Source organism: Colletotrichum scovillei (assembly GCF_011075155.1).
Source record: "Colletotrichum scovillei strain TJNH1 chromosome Unknown Contig00006, whole genome shotgun sequence".
Classification (NCBI taxonomy): Eukaryota; Fungi; Ascomycota; class Sordariomycetes; order Glomerellales; family Glomerellaceae; genus Colletotrichum; species Colletotrichum scovillei.
The window spans coordinates 741,372-757,317 of record NW_023336264.1 but is presented as its reverse complement, the minus strand read 5'-3'; the positions used below and the strand labels follow the sequence as shown (position 1 = coordinate 757,317).

Sequence of the window (15,946 nt, the reverse complement as noted above, 5' to 3'; positions counted from 1 at the left end):
CAGAGGAGGGGCTGAGAGACGAACCAACAACCTGCCTCGTCAAGCAGTCTTGAAGAAGTTTAAAAAAAATTTGATCGACATTCTAGAAGAAACTGCATTGAATAGCCTAGGTAGTCAGTTGAATTGGCACAAGAAACATTGGGTCCATGTTCCTGAACGGCCAGGGCTCTTGATCATGAATACGGACGGGATTCTACAGCATCACAGCCATTCAATGTACCTGAGATACTTACCGTCAGCTTCTCCCATCTTCGGGGAAGACGCGGCGGTTTTTGCTCATGTCATGTACCAAGGTCTAAAGGTACGAAGTACTCTCAGATACGTGACACTTTTAGACCCACACTAGGGGGGGCGGCTACCGTCCGTCGTCCGGGCGTGTGAGGTGTGAGGTGTGAGAGGTGCGAGGATGAGGGACAAATTACCCCTCGCCCCGTCCCCCGGGGGAGGTACGGTACGGTACGGTACGCTTGTTCCTCAACAAAGATCTACTACTTCAACGACCTCACATCCGCTCTTCTTCTTTCCCTCTCTTCTCCTTCTCTCTTCTCTTCCTCCTCAAGTCAATCTCCCACCAACAACCGCCACAATTCCTTCATCAAACATCACCATGTCTTCCTCTCTCGACCAGCTCAAGGCCACCGGCACCGTCGTCGTCAGCGACTCTGGCGACTTTGCCTGTCAGTCCACCCCGCCTTCTTCCTCCCCGCCATTCCCCCAAAATCTCTCAAAAACTTCCTGATCACCACTTTGCCACCACAACCTTCGATCCATCATGGCCAACACATTCAATGGATTCGGGCATGATACCAATACACAGAGGATGTTTGCTGACTCTACGACTATACAGCCATTGCCAAGTACAAGCCCCAGGATGCCACCACCAACCCTTCCCTCATTCTCGCCGCCTCCAAGAAGGCCGAGTACGCCAAGCTGATTGACGAGGCCGTTGCCTTCGCCAAGAAGCAGGGTGGCTCCGTCGACGAGCAGGTTGACAACGCCCTCGATGCCCTTCTCGTCGAGTTCGGCAAGGAGATTCTCAAGGTCGTTCCCGGCAAGGTCTCCACCGAGGTTGACGCCAGCCTCTCCTTTGACACCAAGGCCTCCGTCGACAAGGCCCTTCACATCATTGACGTACGTCTCATATGCGACGTTGAATAGTTTTGAGCAACTTTGCTAACACCCACTCCAGCTGTACAAGGCCCAGGGCATCTCCAAGGACCGCGTCCTGATCAAGATCGCCTCTACCTGGGAGGGTATCAAGGCCGCCGAGATCCTTCAGCGCGACCATGGCATCAACACCAACTTGACCCTGATGTTCTCCATCACCCAGGCCATCGCCGCCGCCGAGGCCGGTGCCTACCTCATCTCCCCCTTCGTCGGCCGTATCCTCGACTGGTACAAGGCCGCCCACAAGAAGGAGTACACCAAGGAGGAGGACCCCGGTGTCAAGTCCGTCGGCACCATCTTCAACTACTACAAGAAGTTCGGCTACAAGACCATTGTCATGGGTGCCTCCTTCCGCAACACTGGCGAGATCACCGAGCTTGCCGGCTGCGACTACCTCACCATCTCTGTACGTTTGCCACCCCTTATTGTAACTTCAAATGCTCTAGAGAACCAGTCACTAATACGTTTACCAGCCCAACCTGCTTGAGGAGCTCCTCAACTCCGACGCCCCCGTCCCCAAGAAGCTCGATGCCGCCGCCGCCTCCAGCCTCAACCTCGAGAAGAAGTCCTACATCAGCAACGAGCCCCTCTTCCGCTTTGACTTCAACGAGGAGCAGATGGCCGTCGAGAAGCTCCGTGAGGGTATCTCCAAGTTCGCCGCTGATGCCATCACCCTCAAGGACATCATCAAGCAGAAGGTCCAGGCATAAATTGCCTGCCTTGATGAGAAAGCGGTATAACCAAAAAACAAAAAAGCCACGCCCGCGGGCGAGACAACTTTCCCGTTGTGAGGAGGATATATATCATGATGTGAGAATGACTTAATGAGAAGGAAAACAAACAATTCCACCCCATCACACACATAACACACACCCCAGCAAACGGCGCGTCAAGTGATGGAAGAGACGCTGAGTTGTGTGGAAGTCAACTTTATTTTTTTTCGGAGGGAGGCATAAAATCACAAAGATAGACTGCTTGGTAGCAAAAATCCGAGAAATTGGTCTCCCAATGTCCCGAGTTCAGAATGTGAATTTGCATTGCTCTAATGACTAAAACGCCTAGTGGGATGATGATGATGCCTTCCTTCATTACGGTGGTTGCTGCTGCTGCTGCTCGCGTCCCTATGCCTTATGGGTGCAACTTATTTTGTACAATGAAACGTCTCTTGGTGGTGTGTTAGAGACGTTGGCGACGACTTCTAGGTATATCCATTTCCGTTGTTCTCCTCCCTTGAGAGGAAGTGTTGGGCAGCCAGCCCACACACATGCAGATGCAGTTGGTTCTTCTCTCCTTCGTTTCTGGGTTGTCCGTCTTGGACATGCAGCTTGCTTGATATGCTTCTTTTTCTCCCCTTTTCCTCTTCTTACTAAGAGACAACACGGCTTCCTTGTTCAGGGGGGAACGCGTCTCTATGACTTGGCCTCATCCACCTCCTCGCTGCTCTTCTTCCCCTTCTTGCTCTTCTTGTGCTTCTTGTTCCTCTTCTTGTCCTTTCGCCCCTCGTCCTTGTTGCACTTTGTGCTCTTGATGGCATGCGTGACGCCGCCGTCGGCAGACGCCTCGATGACGAGAGCAGTCAGCTCCCCGCCGTTGACGCAGCCCGAGTCGAGACCAAACGTAAACTTGTCAATCTGCAGACCGCGCTTGGAATCGTGGCCGTAAGCGACTGCGGTGCGGGGCTCCTTCTCAGGCAGCGCCTTTTGGTGCGCGTTCCACGCCTTCGGCCAGCTGCTGGAGCCGTCGCGGCGGTCGGTGGGGATGGCGATCTTGCGATCGTGGGGTTTGCGGCGGCGCTCGTGCTCGCGCTGGATCATGGTCTCGGTGACGCCGGGGGCGGCGGTGTGGGTCCTGCGGTAGTCTTCGAGGGCGCGGTGGGCTTCTTGTCGGCGGAGCTCCTCGCGCGGGTAGACGAGGCCGCGCATGTTCATGACGGCCCAGGGGTCTTGGTGTCTGAGGGAGAGGCCCGGGACGAGGCCTGCGTGGACGACGACGAGGTTGCCGCCGATGGATTCGACGGCGCCGACGTCGAGGATTACGGGGAGGGTGGAGAGCCACTTGAGTTGTTTGCGGGTGAGGGAGCGGGCGGTGGCGCGTTCTTTGGAGTCGCCGTGGGGGAAGATTGAGGGTTCGAGGTCGTCTTGTTCGGTCTCTTCTAGGGAGGCTTCGTCTTCGTCTTCGTCCTCGCCGTCTTCTCCTTGGTCTTCGGCCTCGGGTGAGGCGTTGTCGGTGGGAGGTTCTTCAGGCTTCTTGTCCTCCTCCTTGTTCTCCTCGGCCTTGGCTTGTCCTGCCTCTTCCTCTCTCTTGGTGACGGGATTGCCGTGAGCGTCCGAGTCGGTAACGTAGGTCGTCTTCATGTTCTGGTGTGCGAGCAGCACGCGGTCTTCGTGGTTTCCACGTACGGCGGAGGCGCCGAGGCGCATGGCCAGGTCGAGGACACCGCGGGAGTCGGGGCCCTTGTTGATCATGTCGCCAGCAAAGACGAGGTGGTCGCCGCGGGACTTGTCAAAGTGCAGCTCCTCGAGCAGCCTGTCGAGGGAGACGCGCATGCCGTGGACATCACCGACGACAATGAGCCTGCGGCTCGGGTTCTCACGGGACGGGAGGTGACGCTCCGGGAGTGTGGCGATGTGGACGGAGAGGTCGGTGAACCCTGGGCGGGCGGTCTCGCCGTAGGACATGGGCGCATCGGCTGGTGAGGGCTCGGATGTCGTCTTCGCGGCGGGACGGCGACGGATGGCTGATGTGAGGTCTAGGGAGGCGAGGCGGGCTGCCGCGAGGAAGATTGTGGTGAGGATGAAGAAGGCGGCGACGCAAACCACGCCACGCCGCGGGCGGGTTGGGGCTGGGAACGACATGTTGGTGACCTTCCTTCTCTGCGGATTCTGGTGTGTGCGTAGGTCTTTTTTCCCTTTTTTTGCCGTCAAGGTTTCCCGCTGCGCAATGTGTTGAGACGAGACGAACCAGCCTGGGTTTGATTGCTGAACCCAAGACGAGGTCTGAACCACCACTTATATGGGATTCTTGTCGTCTTTCGGAAATAGGGTGTCGAAGCGGGTTACCCTGAACCTTTGAAGATGAAGACCTCGTGGGTTTTGTATCCGTAATGGTGGCGGTTGGCGCCTTTCTGTACCCGTGCCGTGGTTATCGACCCAAGCTTAAACCGCCGCAAGCTTTCGTTTCGAGATTGGGTTTACGCGTGCGGGATGTGGCGGCGCTGGAATGGACGAATTGGAGACGGGACGGGACGGGATCGTTATTTTTGACGTATGCGGATGGTTTGACAGCGTCGAAGGTTTTCCCAAGGTCGAAAAGTATGGGGTTCTGGAGGGTGAGGGAGGCCGCGTGTACTGAAATGGGATGTCGCTCTCTCTTTTTTTCGAGTAGTTCTTATCGTATTGATGGAAAGGGGCCCGGCGCAGTCGTCGTCGTCGTCGTCCGACAGGGGTGGCTGCGCATGCGTGGATCTTTAAGAGAATTAGGGTCGTCGGAGATGTATTGCCTCTAAGGTCTCGTCTCTTTGGTATCCGCAAAGGGAAAGATAGGAAAAAAGAGAATATGAAGAAAAACACAATGAAGAAACCCCAACCGAAAAGGAACAGGCTGACAAGGACACGAGGGAAAGAAAATACCAAGACGTCTGGGCGGAACCGAGGGGAGGAGGGTGGAAGGATGAATGGAGGATGCCGTGCAGATTTCGCCAAGAGAATATGGAAGAGAAATCCGAACACTGGTGACTGACTGACCAGGCTTGCCAGGACCGGAGTTAGGTAGGCAGACTCACCTCAGGTCTCCTTAGGTCCTTCAAGGCTTAGGGGCCAAGATGGGCTGTTTGCGTCGCCAAGTCGAGTATTTTGGGTGCAGATTCGCTGCAATTAGCTGTAATTTGGTGCAATTTGCTCGTCGACTTCTGGGAAAGTCGGCACGCGACGTGGCATGCGACCCCTGCGACCCCTGCAAGTTCCCGCTGGGCGCCTTCCCCGTCCCGTCAGCAGCGTCAGCACCTGCACCTTGCTGATCTGCACCCTATGTACACTATGTAATCACCCAACTCTCTCCTCAAACTGCGTATCCGTACTTACTGCCTACACAACTGCACAGAAGCCATCACTGCTGCAGTCAGTCAGTCCGCAGTCGTCCAGTCCGTGGGCGAAGGATCAAGGTGGGCGGACTCGCTCCCGCTGCAATTGGCTCGGATTCGTAGGAAAAGACAACGGCGGGGCGGGGATGGGGCAGCCGGGCGGAAGCTCAGAATACTTCGTACATTGTAATTCAAGTCCCACGTTGCTCAAGATCAATTCCTAGCTACCCTAGTGCCATCATTCTTCCCAACCTGGAGTTGCTTCTTCTACGGGTAGACTCAAGGCTACTGCTTGGGAGGAATCCTCAGTTGATCTACAATCGCTACTGCTGACGATCGGCAGGGCTGAGCCTCCAGCCTTGAGTAGCCTATTACCCTCTACTGAGACACAGACCCTTCGCGCAACATTCTTCTCATTCTGCGCCCGAGTCCCACTCGACGGGACTGCTCGTATCACACATACAGCCGTCCCCCACGGAACACCTACTCATTGTTCCAGGTACTACCTTTCCGTATCTTTTCTCAAGGCTTCCGGCGGCGCTCTGATACCAAGGTGCCAAGGTAGTACGTCACTGCGGCACAGCATCCCATCTCACACGTTCCTCAACCAAACCAATTGACCAACCTCTCCGCCCCCCTGTCTGGTGCAATAGTTGCGGCCTCGGCGTACACCCTCTTTGGAAGGTCGACTTGCCGAGTTATCCAGAAAACTTGGAGCTAGCTTGGTTGGCCTCCAATATGTCTTAGAAGAACGTTAAGAAAGAAGAAAGTTCGAACTGGGGGCGGCTTGATAGAGTTGAGCCCAGTTTAGCAGAAAGTCTGCCGTGCAGGGCTAGCAACGGCAGCTAAACTCCCTACGTTTAAGCTCATCCCGGCAAACAATGTGGTTGCCAAACTTTCCACATCTTTAGAAAGCAACCGGTGATGCGCCGGCTTACTCTTTAGTTTAGAGAACTTGGAGAGCACTTGCCAACTCACTCTAGCCTTTGTTTGCTACATCTAGACTTTCGAATGCCTCCCCTACGCATTAGATGTAGCAAACAAAGGCAAGAGTGAGTTGGCAAGTGCTCTCCAAGTTTCTTGAGCGGCCGCAACGACTGTACAACGCCATTGTCAGAGTTTAGCGGTGCTGAGGTGTCGGCAACAAAGCGTCACTCTCCTCACAGTCACAGGGTCAACACTAGCCAGGCGTGTCCACAAATGAGTGCGATTTGAGAAAAAGGAACCTCCAGAGCGATCCCTCGTTGAGAGAAGAGGTCAAAAATGCATTATTGCTCGAATTGGCAAAATAATTTGACCAGCATGGGGGTCGAACCCACAATCTCCTGATTCCACGGTGTATCGTAGTCAGACGCCTTGCCATTGGGCCAACCGGCCAGACAATTGAGAACATCTCAGATGTCCGTCTTGGGAAGGGAGGCCACGTCGCGGTCTAAGTAGTCCGCGAACCTCCCGCCGCGTGAAGTTGTCGGCTTTTTGAGTCTCCTCCAGTCGAGTGCAAACCGACCTCGAAGTTAAGGTCAAGCTTTTCGATTCCTGACGCTAAGCTTGTAGATACGAAAGAGGTTGGTCCCTTCCTTTTGACCAAACAGCATGGGGGATTGTGAACTTCGAGGCCGGCATGAACAATGATTCTGGATTTACAGCTTTGTCTTCGAGAGGAGCTGTTTCAACAACGCAATTAGTCTTTGACAACCCTTTATTGTTCCTTGTTAGCTAGTAATGCCTTGAAATACAGTAATCTACAACATACTTTGTCTTGAGTCCAAGAGAGTCTTGTGGCTTCCTTAGGTCTACGTAGAGCCACCTGCCTGAGACCTCCTACTTATTGTCAATACCTTAAAAGAACCCGGTCTGGTCTAGAGGTCGTCCACCACGCATACCTCTTGTGAGGGACACAATACAGGATTTTCGAACTTGATTTGATAGAGTTCTGACAGCAGAGATATAGCTACAGATGTTTCATCGTATAATGACCACCCTGAAGCCGCTTCTGGCAACCCTCCGACATTCGCTCTCAGTAGGCACTTACCTACAGAAGTCTGACAAACACACAAGAATGAAGACTCTCACAATAGCAGTAATCGGCCCCAGAGGCTGTGGTAAGACATCCTTTATCCGATCCCTCTTCGAGAACGCTGGTGACTACGTAGCTGCCCAAGACGACGACATCAGCATACACATAGCCAACCTTGATGAACAGAACCTCCAGATCCATCTCATCGACACAACCGGTCTCTCTCCCGACAAGCGGCACCTCCCAGACATGGATACACTCAACTACATCAAGACCCGGCTCAAGTCCATGGACAGACAGATAGATGGCGTCATCTACCTCCAGCGCGTCATGGATCTAAGCAACGCTAACTACGCAGTTCGTAACCTGGACGCTTTTCTGAACGCCTTCAAGTCCCGTGGATTCCGGCACGTCGTCGTCGCTGCCACAAACTGGGATCGTGTTACGAGTGAGGCTGAAAGCTCAATGCTCGAGGGGTACTTCTTTGACTACCTGGACCGCACATGTTTGGCCAGCTCACTGGACGTACGGATCCATCGAGCGAGGTTGAGCGCCTCGATGGACGCGAGTTGGGATCTTTTGGAAAGTATGAGGTATGTCGAGACGCCGGAGCCGTCTCCGCCGCCTTCACCACCGCCACCTAGCCCTGCTTCACCGTTACCTTCGTTTCCCGCCCCCGACGCCTCTTGGGTTCCTGGTGGTCAAGATTGCGACGGGCCATCGTCTGGTACAACTAAAGACATCCGTAAGGATAGGAAGTCGAGAAAGGGGTTGTTTTTGTATTGAAGGGAGATCCAGCAGCAGAACACCCACAGATTCTGACCGAGCTCGTGTCGGATGGCGAGGAAGCCCGCGTAGACCACTGAGTTGAAGACGAATTGCCTTGTAGTGAAGAGTAGGCGAAGGCAAATTCTCAGAAGATTGCACCAAGGCTCCGTTCGAGCGGCCTGTTGCTCAGGCTTCTCAAGATGCATCGTAATGTGAGTTACTCAAGTGGTCGATGTATCAGTGCTGCGGGGCAGTAACATACAAGATGAAATATAAGCATTGTGGTAGCCATAGGTGATACCTTGAGGCGTAATAGGTGTATCTCTCAAAGGTAGCCACAGAAAAGCGTCCATCATGTGGCACTTTTACACAAATTTTCTAACGATTGTAGTTGTAAAAGACGGCACTGGTATTATCATGCAGTATCAATTGGTACGTGGTCGATCAAGAGTCATTATGGAGCTTTGGGTGTGCGAAACTCGAGTTGCACAAATCGTCAGTGTCCTAACGCACCTTACCATTGTACTAAAGAGGCGATTGAGATCCTGGAGAGTTCCGACTGCCGACATGATTCAAATCGCCCGATACTATGTTTGCATGCAGTTTGTTGATGTTGGAACCACGATAGGCCCAATCAAGCTTGCCAAGGGCATTTATCCTTTCAGAGTCTCTTATCCTTCAAGTACGTCTCATAGTTCTTCATTTAACAAGACAAAACTCAGTCCTGGTTGTGTATTGCAGTGTACGGCATAGTCCACCAAAGGTTACCTACTCTTCGGTTGCTGACGTGATGTAGTATCTCCATTGTCTAGGTTGTGAGACAAGATAGGCTGATGACTGATGAGGATACATCGTGAGGCTCTTGTCTAGAATGCAACATGACTACAGGACACACGATGATGGCTCACCGCTCGCATGTTTCGGGTTGGCCAACGCCCGGCCAAGCCACAGCCGAGTCTGACATGCAACACATGGTAAACCGTTGACGAGCTGTAGCGGCTAGATGAATCTCACCCTACATCATGATCTCACTAGCGCCCCGATACAACGTGGTTGGGATTGTGCTTGCCGTCTTGCAAGGAGCTGAAAGATAACCGAGATGTAGTGGGATGCTTAATCCTCGCAATAAGGATTTCTTGGTTGGCAACATCATTGTCTGACATATCATCCAACGAGCGTTCATCTCGGGCAACTTCCCTTTAGAGACGACGCCTCACGACGCCCCGTTGCAACCTCGTTGTCTCAGCCCCAGTCCTTTCCGTGCCGCTTCGGCAGACTTGTTTGCTGCACAAACATCGCCCACTCTAGGCTTCCTTCGACGATCGCGACAATTTATATAGTAACCATGCCTCGGCCTCCAAATCATGATTCTCTTCAGGTAAGACCGTAGCCCCGGAGCTTCAAATCCTAAGAGTCTCAGTCTCGTCATTTGATAAACCATGTTGCCGCACATCGCGAGATACCTCTTCTTCGGGATCGTGTCCCACGATTCCCTCGCCCCAGCCCAAGACTCCTCCTACGAACCAACGTGCAAATCCTACCCAGGCACCGCTGACTGGCCCTCCGCAGCAGAGTGGGCCCGCCTCGGCGAGTCCCTCGGAGGCGGACGACTTCTCCGCCCGTCTCCTCCGGGAGCTGTCTGCCATCCCGGACAGGACGCCTACAACGAGACCGCCTGCGCCGACGTCGAGGCCCGGTGGAACTCGTACGAGCTCCACGTCGACGACCCCGTCTCCGTCGTCTGGAGCAACTTCGCTAATGACTCCTGCCTTCCTGACCCGGCTTATCTGTGCAGCGGTGACGGATACCCTGCGTACGTCGTGAATGCTACCACGCCGGAGCATGTCAAAATTGGTATCGATTTTGGTATGTTGCGTTTTTTATATCTGCTTCCGTCTTGTGTGTGTGCTTGGTGTATGAGTGTTGACTGGGGTTATAGCGAGGAAGAATAATGTGAGGCTTATTGTGAAAAGCACCGGGCATGATTACCTAGGTAGATCGATCGCCCCTGGTTCACTTTCTATTTGGGTGCATCATATGACGGGCATAGAGTACCACGCGGATGAGTTCAAGCTCGCGGGAAGCGAAATCACTATCCCAGGAAGCGCGGTTACTGCCGGAGGCGGCACCGAGATGTATGACCTCTACAAAGCCACTGCCGAACACGGCCAGGCCATTGTCGGCGGAACTGCCAAGACGGTGAGCGTCGGGGGGTACGCTACCGGAGGCGGCCACTCGCTGCTCGCGCCGCGTTTCGGTCTGGCAGCGGATAATGTCTTGCAGATGGAAGTCGTCACGCCCCTGGGCGAGATCTTGACTCTCAACGAGGCTCAGAACGCTGACCTGTTCTGGGCCATGCGCGGTGTAAGTATCCCTCGTTTTTGAGACCTTACCTTGAGTGCTGACTTTAACAGGGAGGAGGATCGACATTCGGCGTTCTCACCTCAATCACCTTCGCGACACACCCGTCGCCGCCAATCACCCACACGGCCTGGGCGATGCTCACCGAGCTCAGGTCTCCCATCATCCCAGACCTCGCCGCCTACTTTCTCTCAAATGTCCCCGCCCTCGAGAAGGCGGGTCTCGCAGGCTACGCCCTGATCAACTCGCACATGCCGAACCCCGTCAGCTCACCGGGCCTCCCGCCGAACGCGGCAGGCGTCATTGGCATCTCTCTGATGCAGGATGACACGGACCGGGAAGAAGTCAATAGGGTCTGGACGTCAATCAACCAGACCGTCATGGAACGCTGGCCCAATGTCACCTTTGCCAAGATTACTACCGAGTATCCGTCATGGCTTGACTTTTATGATAAGAATTATGACATGAACAAGGGCGGCATCAACAAGCTGCTGGCTTCTCGTTTGCTGGATGAGAAGCCTTTGACGGAGGATCTGAATGCTCTTGCTGGCGCGGTGAAGACGGCGACTGATAATGTGGGTGGCATGTACGCCTTTTTGGTATCCGGGAAGGGTGTGCATAATGCGAAGCCCAGGGGCGGAGGTGATGCAGTGCACCCGGCGTGGAGGACTGCCTATATCCATGCTAGTAAGTTATGTTCATTACTCTAAGAGTAGTTGCCCGAGCTAATCATTGTTTCTCATAGTCACTGCCGTTGGATGGACTTCGTTCAATGAGACGTCAAAGAGTGAGGCCGAGAAGAGTATTTACGACTCAGTCGAGGGCTTCCGACAGTTGACGCCTGGTGGAGGTTCCTATTTGAATGAGGTAAGTCAGAAACAGCGATCGAAACTAACAGTCTTGAAGCCCCTCTTAACATGCCACAGGGTCTGTCATACGAGGAAGACTGGCAACATACCTTTTGGGGCACCAACTACGAGCGCCTTCTCAAGATCAAAAAGACCGTCGATCCAGACGACGTTTTCTGGTGCCAGCCTTGTGTCGGAAACGAGGGCTGGAAGCAAAGCAGTAACGGGCAGCTTTGCAGAGTCTAGGCTGGTACACTGAGAGGCTGTGTTTGTCGAAACATTGTCGCTTCTAGGCTAGAAGTAAGACGGTATTATGTCACATAAAGTAAACCAATTCAATGGGTGTTGTGGAATAGCAATGAGATCACATTATAATTCAGATTAAAGTCTATTTGGACTATAGAGCCGTGACTCATGACTTTCTGGTCGGGTTCATAGCCTTCACCCAAGGCTTCCAGATATCCTCAATAGTCTCGGGAGAGTTCCAACCGTTCCACTCATAGTTGGACAGACCCCACGTATCGGGCACACCCTGCGCGCCGGAGCGCACACGGTAGCTACCGGCAAGACCCCAGACCATCCAGCTAACGTTGTGCTTGACGGTGTACTCCCTCAGACACACCTGAAGGGTATCGTTGCGGAGCGTATCGTCCTGGCCGTTGCCAAACTCGGAGAAGATGACGGGCGTCAACCGGCTTGCCTTAGGGCAGTCGTTTGTAACATTGCAGGCGGCAGGCTTGTCAATGCCCAACGCGTTGAAGCCGTTGCGGTAGAGACCCGCCTCGATAATGGGGCACGATCCCGTGTCGACATCTTCGCTCATCTTGTACAGGTGCAGCTCCCAGACGAGCTTGTCCGCCCAGGCGTGGCTGTCGAGGTCAAACACCTTTGGCTGGCGGCGTGCGGCGTCGCGGATGGCGGTGCACTTGTAGCACGGCGCCGTCAGGTAGTTCTTGCCTGAGGTGAGAGCGGACAGGTCCTGGCCGTACTGCATGCCGCCCCAGAGGATGAGGACGTCCGGGTTGGCCTCGTGGATGGCGTCGGCGCCGGCGGAGAAGTTGCCGACGAGGGTGTCCCAGTTGTAGTACAGGTTCGTCACGTTCCACGACTCGCGGACCTCGTTGCGGAGGGAGAGGGAGACGATGTTGGGGTGGGACTTTGCCCAGTTGGCGACGTAGGAGAGACCGCGGCGCCAGTGGGTGGTGTTGAAGTTGACGTCGTCGAACCAGGCGTTGCCGTCCGTGTGGGAGCAGCACCACTGGGCCTTGCCGACGTGCACGTCGGGGGAGATGAAGATGCCGCGCTCGTAGGCGGCCTCGACGATGTCAGACCAGATTTCGAAGCGGGTCGTCTCGCGGGTCCAGGTCGGGTTGTTGCGGATGATTTCGTTGGTGACCTTTGTGCCGTTGACGAAGCCTAGGGCCGTGATCATGGCGACTTCGAGGGGAACGTCCTCGCCGGCGCGGTCGTAGATTTGGTCGACCATCTCGATGGCGTAGCCCCTGAGGAGAGTGTGAGCTGGGGTTCATCCAAGGTGTGCGACGGATCACACGCATGCGAGAATGATGAGGACTTACATGCGGATGTAGTTGAAGCCGACGCTCTCGACATCGTCGAGAATCTGATCAACTGAGGCCCATTCCAGACCCTCAGGAACCATAGTCTCTCCTTCATGGTTTGTTAGTCAGGTGCTCTTGTAAAGTCTTCACTAGATGTTGAACGTACCACTCATCGGCCAGTTAACACCAGCCCAAGTCACAACTTCACCGCGGGCATTGACGATGTCACGTCCGCGAGTGCTGAAGGGAGCGTAGGGCCATGAGTTGCTGGTCTGGTTGCCGGCCTGTCTCGGGACGGCCTTGTGAGAGACATAACGAGGCGAGGCGGGAGTCTTCATGTACTGCGCACATGTCGACGACACAAGCGCCGCGAAGGCGATGGCAAGACCCTTCATTGCGGAAATAGAGACTCGCGTAAAGACCTACGTGAGAGGCAAAGCTGCAATGAGAGAGAAGAAGGTTACACTGGCGAAGAAGAGGAGGACGGTCTCTCTCTTAAAAGGACGCGACATCCATCGGAGATGCTGGCTGGGGACATCTATGGATGGCCCGGAAGTTGGAGCCATTGGGCAATGGCTTTGTTCGGCTCCGCATCCCCCGCACCGTTATTTTCCTCGTGTTTAATGAGCATCGTCATTCGACCCCGATTCGATCGTGGACCAACATCGGCTCCCAAGCTACGTTTGGGTTGGTGCTGAGCCAAGGGGCGGTGGGCTTTTTACCGAAGCTATTTCAACCAAGGTTTGGGGCCGGTCAAGGCCAGGATTCCCCCATGGAACTATCTTCCCCGAGGTGCTCCAGGTGACGGCATTGGACCGCTTGAACTGGTGGAGTCTTGGAGAAAGCTCTAAGCATGGGTTTACCCCGCATTCAATCATGGGGCATGGTGGAGATGGGAAAGAAGAAAACAACTTAGATTTCCAGAAGACCTTGAGAGGAGACTTTGTTTTGTTTTTGCCGGCAAACGGTGGCCCGGGGGCGGGGGATGCTGTTCGGAGCCGGGCCGAAAATGGTGGTCTGCCGAGACTAGATGATGTCGTCTGATCTCACAAGTTCTGGGTTACTGCTATGGACAGGCAGAAGAGAGCACTCTACGGGGTTCTTAAGACTATATAGGGTTGCCCAAAACACCTTTCAAGGGCGGGGCACTACTTTCGATCTTCCTCGGTTTTGTCCACGAGCCAAGCGGGTGTTTACTGTAATACTGATACCAACAACCCTGTTTGGAACCTAGCTGATTCCTCTTGACCAACTCGCGTCGTTTTTGTTGCAATCGCATATTAGTATACCCAAAGACTGGAAACTAACCTTGTCCTCTGCATCACTCCGTCCTGAAGATGATAACTCGAAGCCCAAGAACAGCCACAAAAAGCACGCTCCTTATTTCATTTCACTTAAAATCAGGCTGGCGCAGGATCTTCACTCGAGGTGATAGTCAAGCCGGAAAAGACCATCTGCGTGATGTTGCACAGCATGAATACGTGACACTAACCCGCAAAGGGAAACCGAGTGTTATCAGTATCGACGAGGCAGCCATACAAAGCTGTTCTTGGGCTCAAGATGACCATCCAAGCATGTTTTCCAGATAACGCAGTGAGATGCTGGTAGTATTAATAAACGAAATGTGCGGCGAGGTACAGCTTAAGTCCACGGCCTTAAAATGGTGCAAAGATCAGGCTGAGAGTTGGTCAGCATGCTGTACGACCTCACTTGGGTGGTGACTCGGAGCAGATGGATATAAGGCTGGACGCCATCCTCAGACGTACGGCTGTCATGCCATACGGCCTGCTAAACTCTCTCATACCTCCGAAACCTGCGTCGTGTCACGGACTGGCTTAGAGAGGAACCATGTCATCGAGTCGCAGCTCGCCTCGGGACGATGCGATGGGCAGTCTCGACGTACCGCAACTACCCCCCATTGACCTTTCGCCCAACTCCTTCTACGTATTCTCTTCTCCTTCACAAGAAACAATCGCGCCGCCCAGCCGCGTGCCCAGTCCCGAGCCAGAGCATGCACCAAGCGACCCGGCGCCTCGTTACAGTCTGATAGCAAACAAAGAGTCTGCCGGAGACGCCGAGCAATCTTCGCAGGATACGAAATCAAGACCGAGTGACGGGAGAGCTCGCTTGCTTCCAACTGGAGAGTACCACTGGGCTCTTGAACTGTCAGCAATCATTCTGAGTTTAATATCGTTTGCCGCAATCCTTATTCTTCTTCCCCTCTATCAGAATAAGCCGTTATCATCTTGGAAGTTCTCTATATCGTTCAACACCGTCATTTCCACTCTCGGAGCAACTTCTCGTGCATCACTGGCATTTGCTATCAGCGCTTATATCAGTCAGGGAAAGTGGAACTGGTTCCGAAGACGAGATGAGAATGTCATGGTGTTTGACCGTTTCGAGGAAGCAAGTCGGGGTCCTTGGGGAAGCGTTCGCCTGCTATGGTGGACCAAGTTAACGTATGAAAGTCCTAGTACTTAATTCCACAGCGTATAAGCTAATTCACTCAGGCATTGGATCGCTCTCGGAGCTCTCTCCGCCGTCATACTGGTTGGCTTTGAACCGTTCCTACAAGCCGTCATCACCTTTTCGGGAGAAAATGTCAACTACACAGACTCGACGATGGCAAGCCACATCGGAAGAGCCGATAGACTAGACGCAGGAGAATTTTCGGTTTTTTCTTACGGTCATTCGGAATTCGAAATGCCCGAGCCCTGGGGTTCCTTCTTGCAAGCACCCATGAAGACCGAATGTGACTTTGGCGCAATGGCCGCAGTATGGGAAGGCCTCTCCGACCTCAGTTCACCCGAAAGTACAAAGGCGGCTTTCGAGTGTTCAACTGGTAATTGTACCTGGAACTCATTTGGATCAGTAGCTGTCTGCAGCTCCTGCAACGATATATCATCTACAATCGAGAAGTCCTGGGGACAAGCATGGTGGGATGAAGACGTCGTCACCCTGCCGGACAAGCTGGGCCATCCCGAATTGGGGGATAAGCCCAACTATACCAGATTCGAGATACCATATCTGAACCTAAGCATGTCGAACTTTAATGGGAACAAGTCAAAGGGAGAATACATCGACGAGGCAAAAGCAAGTGCCGAACTTACTGCACAGTCAACCTACAACCCGGGACGTACGTTGACGT

General features: G+C 53.8%; 5 protein-coding genes across 5 annotated transcripts; 3 read left to right on the top strand and 2 right to left on the bottom strand.

Annotated features, from left to right (window-relative positions):
• The first annotated feature begins 446 nt into the window (after positions 1-446).
• Positions 447-2,208, top strand: HER10_EVM0006994 (transaldolase). Its single transcript, XM_035476561.1, has 4 exons — positions 447-677; positions 848-1,131; positions 1,190-1,573; positions 1,641-2,208. Exons 1-4 carry the CDS (start codon positions 608-610, stop codon positions 1,875-1,877), a joined length of 975 nt encoding a protein of 324 aa, XP_035332823.1. The 5' UTR covers positions 447-607; the 3' UTR covers positions 1,878-2,208.
• Positions 2,209-2,227: 19 nt separating this feature from the next.
• Positions 2,228-4,959, bottom strand: HER10_EVM0007715 (calcineurin-like phosphoesterase). Its single transcript, XM_035477261.1, has one exon. It carries the CDS (start codon positions 4,020-4,022, stop codon positions 2,577-2,579), a length of 1,446 nt encoding a protein of 481 aa, XP_035332912.1. The 5' UTR covers positions 4,023-4,959; the 3' UTR covers positions 2,228-2,576.
• A 2,345-nt stretch (positions 4,960-7,304) lies between these two features.
• HER10_EVM0013200 (uncharacterized protein) lies at positions 7,305-8,048 on the top strand (the record flags this gene model as incomplete). Its single annotated transcript, XM_035482564.1, has 1 exon — positions 7,305-8,048. The coding sequence occupies one exon, from the start codon at positions 7,305-7,307 to the stop codon at positions 8,046-8,048; it is 744 nt and encodes a 247-aa protein (XP_035333599.1).
• Positions 8,049-9,469: 1,421 nt separating this feature from the next.
• Positions 9,470-11,485, top strand: HER10_EVM0007876 (FAD binding domain-containing protein; the record flags this gene model as incomplete). The annotated part of the gene is made up of 5 exons (XM_035477416.1): positions 9,470-9,896; positions 10,081-10,394; positions 10,445-11,078; positions 11,137-11,258; positions 11,318-11,485. The coding sequence occupies 5 exons, from the start codon at positions 9,470-9,472 to the stop codon at positions 11,483-11,485; spliced, it is 1,665 nt and encodes a 554-aa protein (XP_035332939.1).
• Positions 11,486-11,651: 166 nt separating this feature from the next.
• On the bottom strand, positions 11,652-13,193 carry HER10_EVM0001068 (beta-1,6-galactanase; the record flags this gene model as incomplete). The annotated part of the gene is made up of 4 exons (XM_035470829.1): positions 11,652-12,741; positions 12,817-12,907; positions 12,965-13,070; positions 13,110-13,193. 4 exons carry the CDS (start codon positions 13,191-13,193, stop codon positions 11,652-11,654), a joined length of 1,371 nt encoding a protein of 456 aa, XP_035332112.1.
• Positions 13,194-15,946: the final 2,753 nt, after the last annotated feature.